The 16,463-nt window shown below is 42.0% G+C and overlaps 2 protein-coding genes across 3 annotated transcripts in view; one reads left to right on the top strand and one right to left on the bottom strand.

The window, feature by feature from the left end:
- The window catches only part of LOC142368160 (dolichyl-diphosphooligosaccharide--protein glycosyltransferase subunit STT3B), an 83,208-nt gene extending 71,148 nt beyond the window's left edge, over nt 1–12,060 (top strand). The window contains exons 11-16 of the mRNA XM_075450254.1: nt 2,528–2,715; nt 3,428–3,599; nt 4,117–4,290; nt 5,989–6,102; nt 8,024–8,230; nt 8,668–12,060. Coding sequence (XP_075306369.1) covers nt 2,528–2,715; nt 3,428–3,599; nt 4,117–4,290; nt 5,989–6,102; nt 8,024–8,230; nt 8,668–8,742 — 930 coding nt within the window. The 3' untranslated portion in view covers nt 8,743–12,060. The remainder of the gene's footprint in view (nt 1–2,527; nt 2,716–3,427; nt 3,600–4,116; nt 4,291–5,988; nt 6,103–8,023; nt 8,231–8,667) is intronic.
- A 1,420-nt stretch (nt 12,061–13,480) lies between these two features.
- Nucleotides 13,481–16,463, bottom strand: part of osbpl10a (oxysterol binding protein-like 10a) — a 109,341-nt gene continuing 106,358 nt past the window's right edge. For both annotated transcript variants that reach the window (XM_075449519.1, XM_075449518.1), the window contains one exon: nt 13,481–15,497. In XM_075449519.1, coding sequence (XP_075305634.1) covers nt 15,453–15,497 — 45 coding nt within the window. In that variant the 3' untranslated portion in view covers nt 13,481–15,452. The remainder of the gene's footprint in view (nt 15,498–16,463) is intronic.

Consider the following 16,463-nt stretch of genomic DNA (forward strand, 5'->3'; position numbering starts at 1 on the left):
AGTCATGAGCATTAACTGAAGAATGTTTCTCTTTTTTGTCCCACATTTTCACATAATCTTTCAAATAATCATTTGCATATATGTCAGCTTGCCTTGTCACTCCGTAACAATTTGGGTAAACTGTGACTCAGCAGCAACTGTTTGACGCTGCTGCCATAGTTGCAGCCATCTCACTTTGTTGAATTTATAACTAGACAACCGTGCGGAACCTCCCCGCGATCCTTTATTACAAGAAACCAATGCAGCAATTTACTGAAATGTGCAAGCATAAGAGAAACTACAGTTTATTGGACAAAAAAATGTACTAAAGAGCTTGAAAGTCAATATTTGGTAAGACTTGCTTTATTCTTCAGCAAAGTTTGAACCCTCTTAGGCAAGCTTACATGTCCTTTCTTTAAGTAGTCTTAAGGAATAGTTCTCCAGGCTTCTTGAAGGACATCCTAAAGCTCTTCTTTGGATGTCGGCTGCCTTTTTGTTCTGTTCTCTGTCAAGATAATCCCACACTGCTTCAATAATGTTGAGGTCCGGGCTCTGGGGAGGATTCATCCCTCCATCAGACCTGTTGCCACTGATTTTCAGTCCACTTCTTGTGTCATTTGGCATAGCTCAGCCTTTTCTTCCCGTTTCCCTTCCTTAAAAATGGCTTCTTGACAGCCACCCTTCATGGAAACCATTTCTGATGAGGCTTCGGTGAACAGTAGATGGGTCAACTGAAGGTCCAGATGCATCTCTCTGGTCCTGTGTCAGGTGTATGCTGGATATTTTTCCCCCCTTTTTTTTTTTTCAGCAATATCACTTTAATCCATTACGATTTGGAGCACAATATGCACCATTTTGCCTTTAAAGCCTGGATTATCTCGCATTTTCAAAAGATATTCATAAGCATGAAGGGTTACGTAAGTCATTTCTAATAGAATCTGAAGGTTTAACATCTGAAATGATTTTTATTCTATTGTTTCTAGTTTAATCAAAGGCTGGAAATAAAATATTATAGTGGAAAATTTGAAGTTTTCCCTGGGAAAAAAAAAAGTATGTAAATGCCCATCTGCCCACTTCTGTCTTTCTCCAGTTTCCCCAAAACACACTGCAAACTATGCCAAGTTGTAGCTCGTTGAGATTCATCTGGTCGGTGCAAAAAAATGCTGTTCTAAGTCTGTCACACTGTGTCGCTTTCACACACACGCACTGCAGTCCTGCAATATTCCAGAGTTGTTCCAGACTGGTGGCCTGTGAGACTGCAAATGTCTTCAACATTCACTCCGGACTTCGTGCTGAAATGTTCAACCCAGCACCCAAGTAATATAACATCAGCAGGAGAGGCGATTTATGGACGTGTCAGGAAATATCGAGCATTTGCAGCTGCTGTGGGAGTGATTTTTTTTTTTAATTTGTGTGTGTGTGGTGTGAGTTTGTCCTTTTCAACAACACTGTTTAGAAAAGAAAACAGCAATTTTGCCAGCCTAATTTCTGCTTCTGTGAAAGGCTGCTCGTAGCAAAGTGTCTATATACATTTTTAAATTTGCTCAAAGTTGGAAGTTACACAACATCGCTTAATTACTTGAGTCGGGTGCCCTTTTTTGATTCATTGGTCATTGTTCAGTAGCTCAATGAATGAATGAATGGTCAGGTAAAAGAACTCGAAAGCAGCCAATGACCAAAGGAACATGGAAGAGAAGCTTTGAGAGACCCTCAGAAAGCCTGGAGAACTATTACTCAAGAACAGTTTGAAAGATTACAAGGTGGTCTGGCTCCTTGGAAGCAAAACATTAGGAAATGAGGGCTGGTCCAGTACTTGAAGTGCCCAAATCCCTGTCTAAGAGGGAGTAAAAGTTTGACATTGTCAGTTGGTTTTTGGAAGGAAATGCACTTGTGGTTTCTTGTGACCTGAAGTTCTTTTACCTACCGATGTCGAACACACTTATTGTAAGTCGCTTTGGATAAAAGCATCTGCAAAATGACCGTGATGTAAAATCAGTTCCTCCACTGCCTGAAATCTCCTGCTTTTTGCCTTTGAAATTGCAGATTTTGCCACATGCATGCAGTTTTGGTTAAATGACTTATTAAGTAGCTTCTTTGTCTAAGTCTTATAGAGGTGATGGTCTCCTTTACAAACGCCTCTCATTAAATCAACTTAAAAGCAATTATCACACACACCACAGTTATGAAATATTAAGTGTAACTTCAGAGTCATTTTCTGGAATCGGTGCCTTTTTAACTTAGTTGTAGTAATTTACAGTTTTGATGTAAGTTTCACTTTAACTCATCGGCGACTAATATCAGACGTGTTCTTCTTCGCTGGCTCTCAGCCGACACGTGGACCACAGAGGAAGTAACTGGAGGTGTTATCATCTAAAATTCCCTGCTTCGGTAAAACGATATTAACTCGCCTCCGGGTTCACGTCTCCATCCCCTGCAGTGTCTCTTTATGCATGCAAAAGAAGACTTTTCATCATTTCTTTGGATTATTCATTTATTCCGTTCAATATTTCATATATCTGGACGTAAGAGTGTTGGTCTCCCCCTGCAGGCTGGCAAGGTGCGCAAGCACGTGTCCGAGCAGGAGAAAGCCGAGGAGGGTTTGGGTCCCAACATCAAGTCCATCGTCTCCATGCTCATGTTGATGCTGCTGATGATGTTTGCCGTCCACTGCACCTGGGTCACCAGCAACGCCTACTCCAGTCCCAGTGTGGTGCTGGCGTCGTACAACCACGACGGGTAAGAGCTATGCGGGCGCACCCACGCCGTGTTTGTGTGTCAGATAACTGCAAGAGGTCGAGTCCCGAGTGATGGTTCATAATGCGGGACGATTTGTTCCTCCACCTTTCATGCAAATTTTCACACATGTATTTGTATGTATGCAGGACTGAGATCAGCAGGTTAGCGCGAAAGCATGTATTTTTCACAAGGCTAATGGAAATATTGATATGTGAAGCCCTAAGCTCAGATATGATTGTTTAACATAGTGTCTCCAGGTTATGGAAAACATCTGTGAACCATCTCTGAATTGGTTACAAAGCTGATATGATATTCTCTCTGAGTCACTACACAGGCATAATTATTCTGTAAAAGTGCTGGGAAGGAAATATTGAAGGCTAAATAGTAGAGCCACAAGTTCTCATCCATATATTTATGGTATTACAGGGGTTCTCACAATGGGAGCAGCAGGGCTGTCAGTTTGCTGTGTACACACACAAACAGACAAACACTGATGTCGCACCAACACCACCACAACAGTTAATTGCTTTGGTCTCTTTGTTGCTTTTTGAGGTAAATTCCAGACGTTGTCATTGAAAATGTGAGGCGACGTTGACGCACGAATGCTCAATTTTCATCTGTTGTTGACCCCCTGATTCAAAGCCAGACCTGAAACACGAGCGGCCTCCGTGGACACATGCCTGTTAACATTGTTCATTCATTTCTGTGTTAGGACGCGGAACATCCTCGATGACTTCAGGGAGGCCTATTACTGGTTGAGACAGAATACAGACGAGCACGCACGGGTGATGTCATGGTGGGACTATGGTTACCAGATAGCCGGCATGGCCAACAGGACCACACTGGTAGATAATAACACATGGAACAACAGTCACATAGCTCTGGTAAGACCTCTCTGTTCCTGTCCTGTGAATTTTTTTTATGTACATCTTCTTTTGCTGACCGCATGACTGTACAGAGAAGCGGATGATTAGCAGGAGCTTCGGTGAAATCTTTTACGTAATTGCCACATTGTATAAAACCGCTCCCTCCAACGAGCCAGATAATCTCGGGTGCTTAAACTTTTCCCGTTGAATCTTCACTGTAGGGGGCTTTCAGTTAATTGCTGTCAGATTTTTGTGGGTCGCATTTATCTTTTTCTCTCCGCCGCTAAATGTAGACGAATGTTTTTTTTCTTTTAGTCAAGTCTGTAAAAGCCCTCTGGCTTTACTCCGTCTTGCTTTCTACCTGCTGCCTGTTGTCTCGGCAGCATCGCTCTACAGGAAATGTAATTATAGAGGATGCATGATGGATCTCTGTTCAGTAATTCTCCTTTCTGCCACCGCTGTGTTGAAGCTCCGCGTGTAACAGGAAACCCCAATTATCGTCTAACTTGTCATCTGTCATCGCTGCTTTTTTTAGGTTGGGAAGGCCATGTCGTCCAATGAGAGCGCAGCCTACGAAATCATGAGGTCACTGGATGTGGACTATGTGCTGATCATCTTTGGAGGCGTAATCGGCTACTCGGGTGACGACATAAACAAGTTCCTGTGGATGGTGAGGATAGCCGAGGGCGAGCACCCCAAAGACATCAGGGTGAGTGTGAGACCTCTTAAACATGCTCTGTTGCTCATAAAAAGGAGAAAAGGTATCAGATGTCATGCTGCTGTGGCAGATCTGACACATATGTTTTGGTCTTGCCGTAAGCTGTCTGGGTACTGGTCTGCCATATTTGACGTACTGTCTAATGTCCTTGGAGTTACTTTACAACCTTGTGCAATGATTGCATTATTCGGTGTCCCAAATGAGGACATAAGCTTGACTAAGAAGCAACTCGACATCGCAGCATTTGTTTCTTTGCTTGCACGAAGACTAATATTACTTAATTGGAAATCAAATATCCCACCCACTGCAGCACAATGGCTAAAAGATGTTCTGTTATTTTTGCATTTGGAGAAGATTAAATTTGCAATAAGAGGCTCAGACAAATTTCAGTCAGTCTGGGAACCTCTTCTGTCATACTTTAGTAATCTTCAAGAACTTCCAACACACTGATAGACTGAGCTAGAAGATGTCAGTAGTCTTTAGAGTCTTGTGGCTCGAGCCCGCACTATAGCACACTTGGCCCGGCATGCGGAGCTCTGTAGTCATACTATCCCTCAGTGAAATCCTATTCGTTTATTTGTGTCTTAAAACCTTCTTATTACTCTCTTTATTATTTTTGGTCCAGTCGGGGTGGTTTGTGCGTTTTAAAAAAAAGAAAGAAAAAGATAAATCTTATGTAACCTTACCAATAAGTCATTGTCACTACTCTTGTTTCTTTTTCTCAATAAAAAGATTAAAAAAAAAAAAGAGGCAGCTCGGACGATAGAGACGCATCTGTGACACTGAGGCGTACCTCATTTAGGCCACTTTCACTGTTGCTGTGAGACTCACTCATGTCCAAACAAAGGGGGGAAAAACTTTGTTTACTCTGAATTTATACAAAAATAAGAGTAAATTTGATATTTTATTAGGCAGAACCAGCAGTTCGGCAGGGAAATCTGCCTTCTTGAAGTTTATAATCAGTTTTGCTTGAAGCTGTTTTTGTAATTCTAACATTTATTCCACCCGACTTTTCTCAATGCTTTTAGAGTAACCAACAAAAGCACCTCTCATTATAAAGAGCGTCTTTCAGAAATAAATCCCTTTTTTATTAGTGAAGGCTGCATCTCTGGAAGGAACAGGGTGAAAAACATCCCATTAACTTTTAATGACGATCTGTCGAAATACTCAAATGAGGACATGAGCTCCACGTTTATTTTTTTTTGTTGTTTTTATTTTTAAACCAATTTTAACCCAATTGCATGTCAGGGGAAATCTCTGCTGTCAAATTTTTAGGTGTTACCATAGTTACGAGTTGCTTTGCATGAATACACGGTTGATTTGAACTGAACGGGAAGCAAAAAAAGTCACAAGGACACACGCAGACTGCATGAAGTCAGTTTTGTGTATGATTTTAGATAGTTAAACATGCAGTTGTGTTGAAACAGTTGTTTGGAAGAGATTTGAAATATTTCAGTTTTTTTGGTTTTTGGGTCGATTTCTTGTCAGGACGAGCATCATTTCAGTGAGACAGAAATGTTTTATATTCGCATGACTAAAAGAATTTCAGGCCAACATGTGAAAAGCACAGGCCGCTCAAACTTGCTGCTTCATCCAGTTAATGAGGTGTTTGTTGTTTTTGTTGTTGCCTGCTTTGTCTGCTCATTCCTGTAATCATTTCCCCCAAACCTGTCTCCCTTTGTTCTTCAGGAGAGCGACTACTTCACTCCTCAGGGGGAGTTCAGAGTTGACAAGGCCGGTTCACCCACTCTGCTCAACTGCCTCATGTACAAGATGTCCTATTATCGATTTGGTGAAATGCAGGTGAGGGGGGGTTCTGAGTAAACACTGTTTGTCGTTGGAACTGCTTGGAACAAATCCTTTTCGGGGGTTATAACTCACTTCGAGTTCCATCTCTGCATCGTGATCGGAAACCCGACGGGCGGGAAAAGCACCGTCACTGTAGTTTGCACAGCACACATCTTGTTTAGGGAATAATGAGCAGCTGTCACCTCTAAAGGTGTACGATTCCTGGGACGGTAGCTTCAAAGCAGAGCTGGCTGACACGCAGACAGTAGGGGATTTGAAGGAGCTGCTTTTCTGAACAAGGCGTTGGGATTGGAAGAAAGGCTATCGGAGGAAGTATGAAGGATTGGCGGATGCTTCTAAATGTGGCAGGCAGCAGGGGAGAGATGAGGGATGCATGTTGTCAGGTGCTCACAGCCCTGCCGTAGATGCAGCTCGGAGAATCGATGCAGCCGTCATCCGAAGAAGGAGGGCGAGAAGCTCAGTGCAGCTGACTGAGGTCAGGCTGCAGAGCGACCGGGGAGCAGATTAGATTTACAGGAATAAAACGAGACTGAAGAGGACATCAATAAGACTGAACCATGGTACAGAATAGTTGAGAATGCAGTTTGTTGCTGCTTTAAACCTTAATACTGGATGTGTGTTCGATGAAAAGAAGAGTTCTTTGTAAATGGGAATCAACCAGCATACTTATTAATTTGATGTCCTCAACACTGTCTCATTTATTTCCTTTCGAATTTGCACAAGTTCGATAAGTTGAGCCCTTGCTAATATATGCGTAACTTAGGAGACTAAAGTTTAGTTGCTATCGGAGAGCAGGGGGGAGATTCAGAGATATGAAGAGACTGAAGTAAAGAAAATACAATTTATGGCTTTTAAAGGGAGGCTATAGCTGTGAGAATTGATGAGAGATGGCCACATTAAGTGTAGCGCAGTTTAAAGGACAAGCAGTCAAAAGCTTTAAAAACAGAACCAGAGACTCAAGAGGTTGTTAAGTGGCTGAGAGAAAACGTAATGGAAATGCTGGAGGGGGAGACACAGCAGTGTTATCAAAGTGCTGTCAAACATAGTGGTTATCTTTTATAATTGAGTTGCACTTGTTTGGTTTAAATCCGTTAACCTTAAACTTTAAGTTGGTGTAGCAGCTTTGGGCTGTGACTGATTGAAAAATAGCTTCTTTGTCTCGGGCTGCGTTCACACTGCAGGGTTTAAAGCTCAATTCTGATTTGTTTTGGGGTTTTTTGCATTATAATTTAAATGCAACTCCAGTGTGAACGGCCTACGGCCTTGAAGTGACCCGCATGCACAGAAGACGACATGACGTCACATGCAGCGTTTATGGAAGTTAATATGGACGCTACACATGTCAGCGTGTGCATCAATTTTGAAGCTGTTGTGCAATCGCAGCCAAAATTATGGGCAATTAAGTTGGATCTGGGGCCACTTTTGCCCGCAGTGTGAATGTAGCCATACAGGAGAATTTTCATATTGTAACTTTACTTTTTTTGTTTCTGTTTTATCTGAAGAGAATAGTTTAAAAATTAATTTTGAACAATTGCTGACAGCGATTCCACAAAAATTACAACCACCAGTCATTTGGATTATCTTTAATTAAAGACAGAAACGGATAAAGACAGCTGGGCCTCCTCTGTCTAGAAGTAGTAAAATGAGCCCATCAGCACCTCTGATTTGCATGAATTAACATTTGTATCTTGTTTTAATAATCCGTTTAAAAGAGTGGCTACTTTTGCCTTTCTCTCAGGTATCTCTGCTAAGCTAAGCTAACCAGCCACTGGTTGTACATGCACTAAATATTCAGCCCACAGTCAGCAGAGTGGGCTTGATTCTCATCCGTTTCTTCATAATGACAGTGTATAAATGTAATGACGGACTCGCAACCACAGCTCTTTGTCGACTAATGACCTCGCCTCTCTCCCAGCTGGACTTCAGAACGCCGCCTGGCTTCGACCGGACGCGCAACGCTGAGATTGGCAACAAGGACATAAAGTTCAAGCACCTGGAGGAGGCGTTCACTTCGGAGCACTGGCTGGTGAGGATCTACAAGGTGAAGGACCTGGAGAACAGGGAGCCGCTGGACCACAAGCTCCGCACTGTAGTCCCCAAGCAGAAGTACACCTCCAAAAAGGTACTTTGCTTTGTTCTTATTTTAAAGAGAGCGACTCGCGTTTTGAACATCAGACCTCAAGCAGAAGACAATTGACATTCTAACTCAACACTGTCCCACTGTTTTTGCACATTCTGACATCTTCTCTCCACCCTGCTGACAGTTTATTTCTGCACATACGTGTAGGAGTGTGTGACGTTTCTGAGCATGATCAGAAAATGAGCTCTACAGGGCCACATGCATTGTGGTCATAAAGATGGAATTTGCAGAATCTACTCTTTAATGCACATTTATGATATTTAGATTCACATGTTGCCATTTAATTTATCCCTATTTATGCATAAAGTGCAGTTTTAAAGTTATTACATTTATTCTTTGTAGTGCTGTTTGATTATATTCCACATAAAGTTTTTACATTGGATTTATTGTTTGTGTTTTTTTCCCTTCTCTTTGCCCAGACTGCCAAGAGGAAGCGAGGACTCATCAAGAACAAGCTTGTCCTCAAGAGGGGCAAGAAGCTCCAAAAAAAATAACGGTGATGAACTCAAACAGATGCAAAGAAACCTCCAGCAACCAACAAAGAAGAACAGAAGGGGCGGTTGCCTTGCACTTGGTCTCGAGCGCTTGTCGTTAGAGCGCCCTCGTGTGTCGAGGAAGTGTCATATCTGGCTCGCACCAGAATTGTTGTCTGTTTTATCCTGAGGACGTCTGTCTTGCTTTTTTCCCTCCTCCTGGTTCTGTTTTTTACTTTGTACTTGAATGTGTGGCAAGGCATAGGGCTGCTTTACTTGGTTCAGCATTGATTCATTTTTTTTGTGGTATGTTAATTAACTGCTTATCAGTCTAGTGATCAGGTGAAGGGGATACGAGGGATGACGGGGAACATTTGCACCAAAGACCCATCGACCTTGCTCCGTGGCACGTGTTGAACTCACTGCTGCCGGTGAAGGAGTGCGGGAGTGAAAGCTGAGGACTTTGTTCCTGACACGTGTACAGAGGAAAGTATGCGGTATGGAGGAACGTCGCTGTCTTCACACATCTTTAATATTAACCTTTTTATCATCGTCTCCTTCATGTCTGCCTGGCTCCCTGACCCTTCTTTTCCAAAAGATTCTATAAGAAAGAAATTGGCCTAATTTGTAAATATGTTCTGTAAAGAAAAAAAAAAAAATCTCTAAAGTGACGGTAATATATTGGATCATTGTGGTGACTTTTAAAGATGCAGTTCTTGATTTTCTCTTGGTTTCTTTATGTGATTCTTTTTTTTTTTTTTTTGTATGACCACAAATAGATCAGTGAATGCAATAATTCCACACAGAGAGGTTTGAGATTTTGCTTGAAAGAATGAATGTGAATTTTTTTAATCACCCCACTTTTTTTTTCACAGATTGTACATTTCTGCTGCTAAGGTTTTCTGACGGAAGCAGGCAACTGTGTGTAAAAAGTAGTGATAATTAATTAGGCCTCCCTTCCTGCAGGGGGAGCGCTTTAGTTTGAGTTAGCGAAGCCTTGTGCCTCATCGCTGGTCACCTCATTTTTAACTTGTGACTGTTTTCGCTGTTACGGTTTCTCCTTGGTCATCATGCGTTCGCCGCAGGTTGCTTTCCTCGACCAGACTGAGGCATTGGGTTACTGGAAAGTTTCAGAATATCTGGCGATGAACCGAACTGTGACGGTGGGAGAGGGGGGGTTGGGTGGGGGTGGGCTCTTGGTATACAGGCACTGATGAGTAACGGATGTCTAGAGCTGTGTCCCAATTATTTCCTGCAGACTTGGTCTTACGCTGGATGCATGTCACACAGCTTTTTTTTTTTTTTTTTTTTTGGATGTCAGTGAGCTTTAGGTTTGCAACACACACTTACTGTGTCAGCCAATACGCTTCCAGTTAACACGTGGTTAAAATACGGTAAATGTCAAACTCTAAGCGCGCACATTACAGCTACAATCGGCTCTTTGTGATGTCTTGAAACGTCTTGTTATCTGAGTAACATTCTACAATCCCCCCTGAATATTCAGTTTATATGCATGTACGCCTAAAGAAGAGGCTCAACAGAAAAGCCCAAGCAGACATTTGGCGTTATGGATTTAGAAATAAAATAATAGTTTGCTCAACCTACAGTTGACAGACATTTTCTAACCGTATATCAGGAAACATCAGGGCTGTACCTACCAGCGGATCAATCAATTAATCCATTTTTTTCTGTTAAATGTCAAGCAACAAATGAGCAAACCTATGACATTTTCAGGTTTCTTCAGAAATATTGACTGAAAACCATGAACTGTGTAAGAGAAATGGACATAGCTGCCATGATGTGGACCCCCCCCCCCCTTTTCGAGCCAGAAGTCCTCGTATGTTGTCAGGAAGGTTGTCTTGGAGAATGCTCGGGGTTGTGGTGTGAACAGGGTTCATCTTTAAGGCGTCACACCTGTTTAAGACCACCAGCTCGCTGATCAGAAGGGCTGGAATCCACCAACATTACCATAAAGACCAGCAGGGGAAATGTCTATGCTTTCATGAGAGAAATTGGAAAGGTGGAATCCATTTGAGGCATTTTTGGTGCAGCGATATTTTACTTCCGGGCATCTCCGCTTTGGCTTCACGTTGGCTATGTCCATCTTTTCTACACAATCTTAGAGAGCACGTTGTAAATCAGAGTATTTTGAGAAACTGTTGATCAACTTGCATGTTATTACGCCTCTGATTTGATGACATTATAGAAATGGAAGTTGTTCTAAAATGCCAAGAAATGTTCAGTCACGGGGCAGCATCGCCCAAAATATGCCGACTTCTGCCCCACGGTACGAGTTGAGCTCTTAGAAAAGCAGAGAACTTTATTTCCCCCTGATGTACTTCTTCATTTAAAGCATATTCGTGAGGGGGTCCAACTGTGAGCCGTGTGAAACGGGTGGATTGAGGGTTTATTTCAGGTGACTTTCAGTTCATTCTGCATATTTAGATTTGAAGGTTTTTATTGTTATTGATTCTTCATGTCGGGCATAAAATGTTTTTTAAAAAAGTCACAATTAACACCACAGCTGTTGTGTTCACAGTACTTTTGTTGTTGAACTCACAGTTCAAAACCTAAATCTAGCTAATTTACCACCTTAAAAAAAACTGACATTTTTGGGGATTTTTACATACTAAATAAATGGAATAAACAGTAAAACTGTTGTTGAATGAGTATATTTTTCTCTGTTGATTTGAAATGGTCTGGGCTGGAGTTTGCGACAGGGAGTTGGGACACAGCTCTGCCTCGGTCTTTTTTTTACAGGCACTGCTCTGTTCTCGTGTCTAAAAAAAAAAAACAAAAAAAAAAACCTAAAGGAGCTTCTGTATGTTCACACTTCTGTAACTTTTGTTTTCTATCAAACAACAGACACATCACAAGACTTAACGCATCATACAGCTTTATTTGTTTTTAACAGCAGGTAACTTTTATTCGTATGAAATGCTTGTTTTCCTCTGTCGCGTTTGAGTTTTCTCTCCAACGCTTGTCACCGTTTGAGGCTCGAGACCTTCGGCGTGACGCCACGATATCGTTTCATTACCCTACGCCTAAAATTGTTTTGTGTCCTTTGAGTTCTCGTTTTGTCAAGAGAGGACAGAGTTCAGACTAAGCCTTAATGTGATGTACAGTTTGTTACCCTGTTACTTTTCCCCATTTTGTGCAGATTTTTTTCGTTGAGCTTGACGGAGGAGTTGCCGGGTTTCTCGGCAGCTCGGCTCAGCCTGTCCTGAACACTGTTTTTGTTTGATGCAGTCTCCCCACTTATCCTTGCTCACCTTCAAAGTTTACATTTTTACAATGTTGTTCTGTTCAGCCATCTTTAAATATACTCTTCAATGAAAACTTTGGTGTAATTTCTCTTTATTTTTGATGTCTCTTACCCAAAAGGAAGCATTACTCCAGACTGTCTTTATGTTTTTCCTCCACAGATCCCATTTCTTTCCCCCAGGTGAGTGTAAACTGAACCACTTGGTGGCAGTTTTAGCTTTTGGCTCAAGTTCTGCACGAAGAATGATTGAACACTCGGATGGGTGAAGATGGTGTCTTTTGTAGAGTGCTCACTGGGTGAACTCTGTGCTTGACGGTGTGAAGTACATACATTAAATGACTGTTTAATGCGATGTTGAGGATTTCAGGCAAAGCCAAGTAACTGGGTGCCATCCTGAGGTGATGCAGAGAGAGTTATTGCTTGTTTGAGCTTTAGTTTAGTGCATCAGAGCAGGTGACATTAGGTGAGACATTTGCCTACATACTGCATCTCCTTTCCAACCAGAGTAAAGAAAGTATACAAAACACACATTACAGGTGTTTAAATTGCCACATTTTGTCTGCTGGACAGTTAGGAAAAGTAGCAAAAAATACCTCATTGTTTACGTTTGGACATAAAACGGCAACACAAAAGGTAAAGACTGCAAGCAGTCGGCTGGGGAAGTTTTTATTGTGACCTATTAGTTAAAAAGTTCACCCTTTTTCTTTAGATTTTTTTTTTCGCCTTAAGCTACAACTACAACGGGGAAGATGCTTCTTCAAAAGCTGAAATGTTAAGTCTGTAGCTTCACCTGTACCTGAAAGCTAACGTTGATACTCATCAATAAGTGAATGTTTTTGACGGGTGATAAAGGAAGAAGAAAGGGCATCTTATCTAAATCGCAAAGCTTTAACATTCAGGCTAAGCTTTTATCGGCCTGTTTGTGGGCCGGATCTAACATCAGCTGTTCTTTAAAGTTGACAAGCTTAAAGATGTCCTGCTGACTGCATTTGATCAGCAACAACATGAAAACGACTGACGGATAAATGAAAGAGCAAATGCAACATCCTGCTGAGCTGCTTTGGATGCTGGCTCTCAGATGTTATTCTATCAGGTACAACGCACTGAAAAATTGTTGCGGAACATGGCCACATCCCTGTGGCAGCTCAAAAATCAGTTGATTCCAGGTGGTGGTATGAACCTGAAGGAGCCGTCCCCACAACCAACAAAGCCCCGACAGGTCAGGGGGTTTGAATCTTGTGAGCCATTGATGTGCAGCCATTTCACAGCTGAAGCTTTGACTCGGCACTGCTCTCTGGTGGATAAATTGTGTAACAGCGGCACTTTAACAAAACTGATTTAAATCCCTGGTTATAATACACACAATGAATCTAGTACTGTGCCAAAGTCTTAAGCCAGCCCTCATTTCTTTATAGATGTTAAGAAAACAGGAATTAGTTGCAGTGACTTTTTGAAATATGTCTGAACATGTATGAAAATACAGCATGCAAGTCAATATTTGGTTATGAGCACCTTTATTCTCCAACACAGCCTGAACCTTCTTTGACAATCTTTCTGTCATTTCTTTAAGTAGTCTTCAGGAATAGTTCTCAATGCTTCTTGAAGGACATTTCAAAGCTCTTGTTTGGATGTGGGCTGCCTTTTGTTCCGTTCTCTGTCAAGATGATCCCACGCTGCTTCAGTAATGTTGAGGTCCGGGCTCTGGGGAGGATTCATCCCTCCATCAGACCTGCTGCCACTGATTTTCAGTCCACTTCTTGTGTCATTTATCATAGCTCAGCATTTTTTCCCTGTTTTCCTTCCTTAATGGCTTCTTGACAGCCACCCTTCATGGAGACCATTTCTGATGAGGCTTGGGCCAACAACTGAAGGTCCAGATGCATCTCTCAGGACTATGCTGGGTGTGTTTCATATTTCTTAAGGACTTCACTTTCAGTTACTGTTCATCTGCTGTAGATGTATAGACTTTTTAGGCCTGACACTTTTGTCCTCAAATTCATTACGGACTGCACATCCTGCTGATATACGGCAACGTTTCAGCTTGTAGTTCTTTTGGAATCACCTTGCTGGCGCAAAAAATACTATTTATGTATGTTATGTGTCTCTGCAACAGGCTGCTACTAACAAAGTGCTTAAAGAACTATTTAAAATTGGTTCTTTGCTGAGGTCTCGTCCGTGAGTTTGGCGTCTTTTTTCATGTTTGAAGGATTCATAAGGTAAAGACAGCCTGGAGAACTGCTCCTCGAGACCTTTTTAAAAGATTACAAAAAGGTTTGGCTGCCAAATGTACAGAAATGAGGGGTCCTAAGGCTTGCTCAGTTCTGTGTAGCGTTCCTTTTCTAATGAGTGAATAGATCATAAAAGGACGTGTTTAAAAACAGTAGAAGGTCTTTATTGACGTACAGTCCGGATCCTTGTTGTAAGGCCAGACGCTTAAGACAGCATTGAACAGTGATTTGAAATGGGTGAGAGGTTAAGTATGAAGTCTTAATTTGGCCACATGGTTGGAGTCGACAGTTGTATGAGCCGGTACATTTCCTCTTCTCGCCAGCAGGCTGGTTTGCTGTGATGGTTATTCCGGTAGATGATCCTCTCATCTTCAGAGGCAGCCTTCCAATGAATGAAAACATAGTCGTGTTTCTCCAAGCAGCCTCGTACATTTTCATCGTCTTGGGCGACCTAAAGAGAAGCATTAACTTCAGGAGGCACTGGCGAGGTGTGGGGGGGGGGGGGCTGCCTAATTACACATGTAATATTGGGGTTCTGGATAAATGAGAGGTAGTAATGGAAGTCAGTTTGGCAGAGGTGTTTCACTCACTGGGTGAACGATTGGAGCAACATAACAAAAGGGACGAAACAACAATGTGCCTGGATACATTCAAAGTGCAGACAAAACAATCACAACTTTCTCAGTAGTTTGCTGTAATATATTGTGTAATAATATATACTAATACATAATTTAATGTACTACATTTGTTTTATATCATCTGGTTTGGTGACTTTATTTCCAGTAAAGATCTGAGAGAACACATGGGCTGATATAAGCCACAGTTAGAGTATAAAATAGTTGATTTATCTCTATGATAAAAGTGCTTTATAAACAGACTCATTTACAGCTACAGTATGGTGTGTTACAAGGAGACTGGATCTGTTCGAAAGCTTGGAGCCAAACGTAGATGTCTAAGAAAACACTGCTCGTTAAAACTAGTTGTCACCGTGTGTGAGCAAAACAAGGCTTGAGCGAAGTGAAAAATAGAAATATTCTACTTTGAAGAATTGTAATACTATAAAAATGTACGTCAGTCCCAAAGCCTTCTTGGTTAAAAGAGTGGAGCTCCCTTTGGCACCTTTGCTTGCTTCCTGTGTCTCCACTGTGTCACTGAGTATGAAGGTCTGTGGAGGATCCTGCTTTCATGGTTTTGAGCCCCCATCTCAGTTACTGTCCAGGAGAAGTGTGGTTCCGATGTCAGGTCGACTTCCACAGCGGGTTGTTGTAGATCCAATCATCGCCCTGCACATGTGATCAACATTAGAATAGTCATGTTATTACGGAGGCACACTTAAAGGGATACTCTCACTGTTTTGATAACACTCGCTGTTCTCGGCGCAGAAGTTCAAACTGTGTAGACGTCACCATTCGTTCACAGAAGAACTGGTGCGTGAGTATAGTTGCAGCTCAACAGTTTACACCAGCGCCTCAGGAAATGGTTTAAGCGCCAGCGAATTGACACCGTCTGAATCGTTGCATTAAAGGGATAGTTCGCCTCTTTTGACATGAAGCTGTATGACATCTCATATTAGCAATATCATTTCTGAACATTTTCTTACCCCCCGCTGTGTCCTGTGAGCCGAGTTCCAGCCGAGTTTTGGCGTTGACGAAGGTAGTCCGGCTAGTTTGCTAGGGTCCCGAAAAATAAAGCGTCTTGCTTCTCAAAACAATATGCATTCAAAAGAGTAATACATTTGCATCACAAAATCGTCCCTCCAGAAAAAGTCAGACCTCAAAATCGCTTGGCCCTATTTTCTCTCCCTTCATATCAATGCGTTCAGCCACCTAGCGATAGCCGCACCTGTTACGGTGTTTACTGCTCGGTCTGCACAGTTCACACAGCCCGTAGGGAGAGAGAATTAGCGGCAAGCGATTGTGAGGTCTGACTTTTTCTGGCTAACGATTTTGTGATGCAAATGTATTACTCTTTTTGAACGCATATTGTTTTGAAGCAAAACGCTTTATTTTCGGGACCCCAGCCGGACTACCTTCGTCAACGCCAAAAACTCAGCTGGAACTCGGCTCACAGGACGCAGCAGGGGGTAAGTCAATGTTCATAAATGATATTGCTAATATGGGATGTCATACAGCTTTATGTCAAAAGAGGCGAACTATCCCTTTAAGTACTGGTCAATTGTGTGGTGAAACACTGCCACCTACTGTTGACTTTCTTGTTACTGCAGTAAGAAACAAGTCAACAGTAGGTAG

The sequence above is a fragment of the Odontesthes bonariensis genome, chromosome 18, assembly GCF_027942865.1.
Source record: "Odontesthes bonariensis isolate fOdoBon6 chromosome 18, fOdoBon6.hap1, whole genome shotgun sequence".
NCBI lineage: Eukaryota > Metazoa > Chordata > Actinopteri > Atheriniformes > Atherinopsidae > Odontesthes > Odontesthes bonariensis.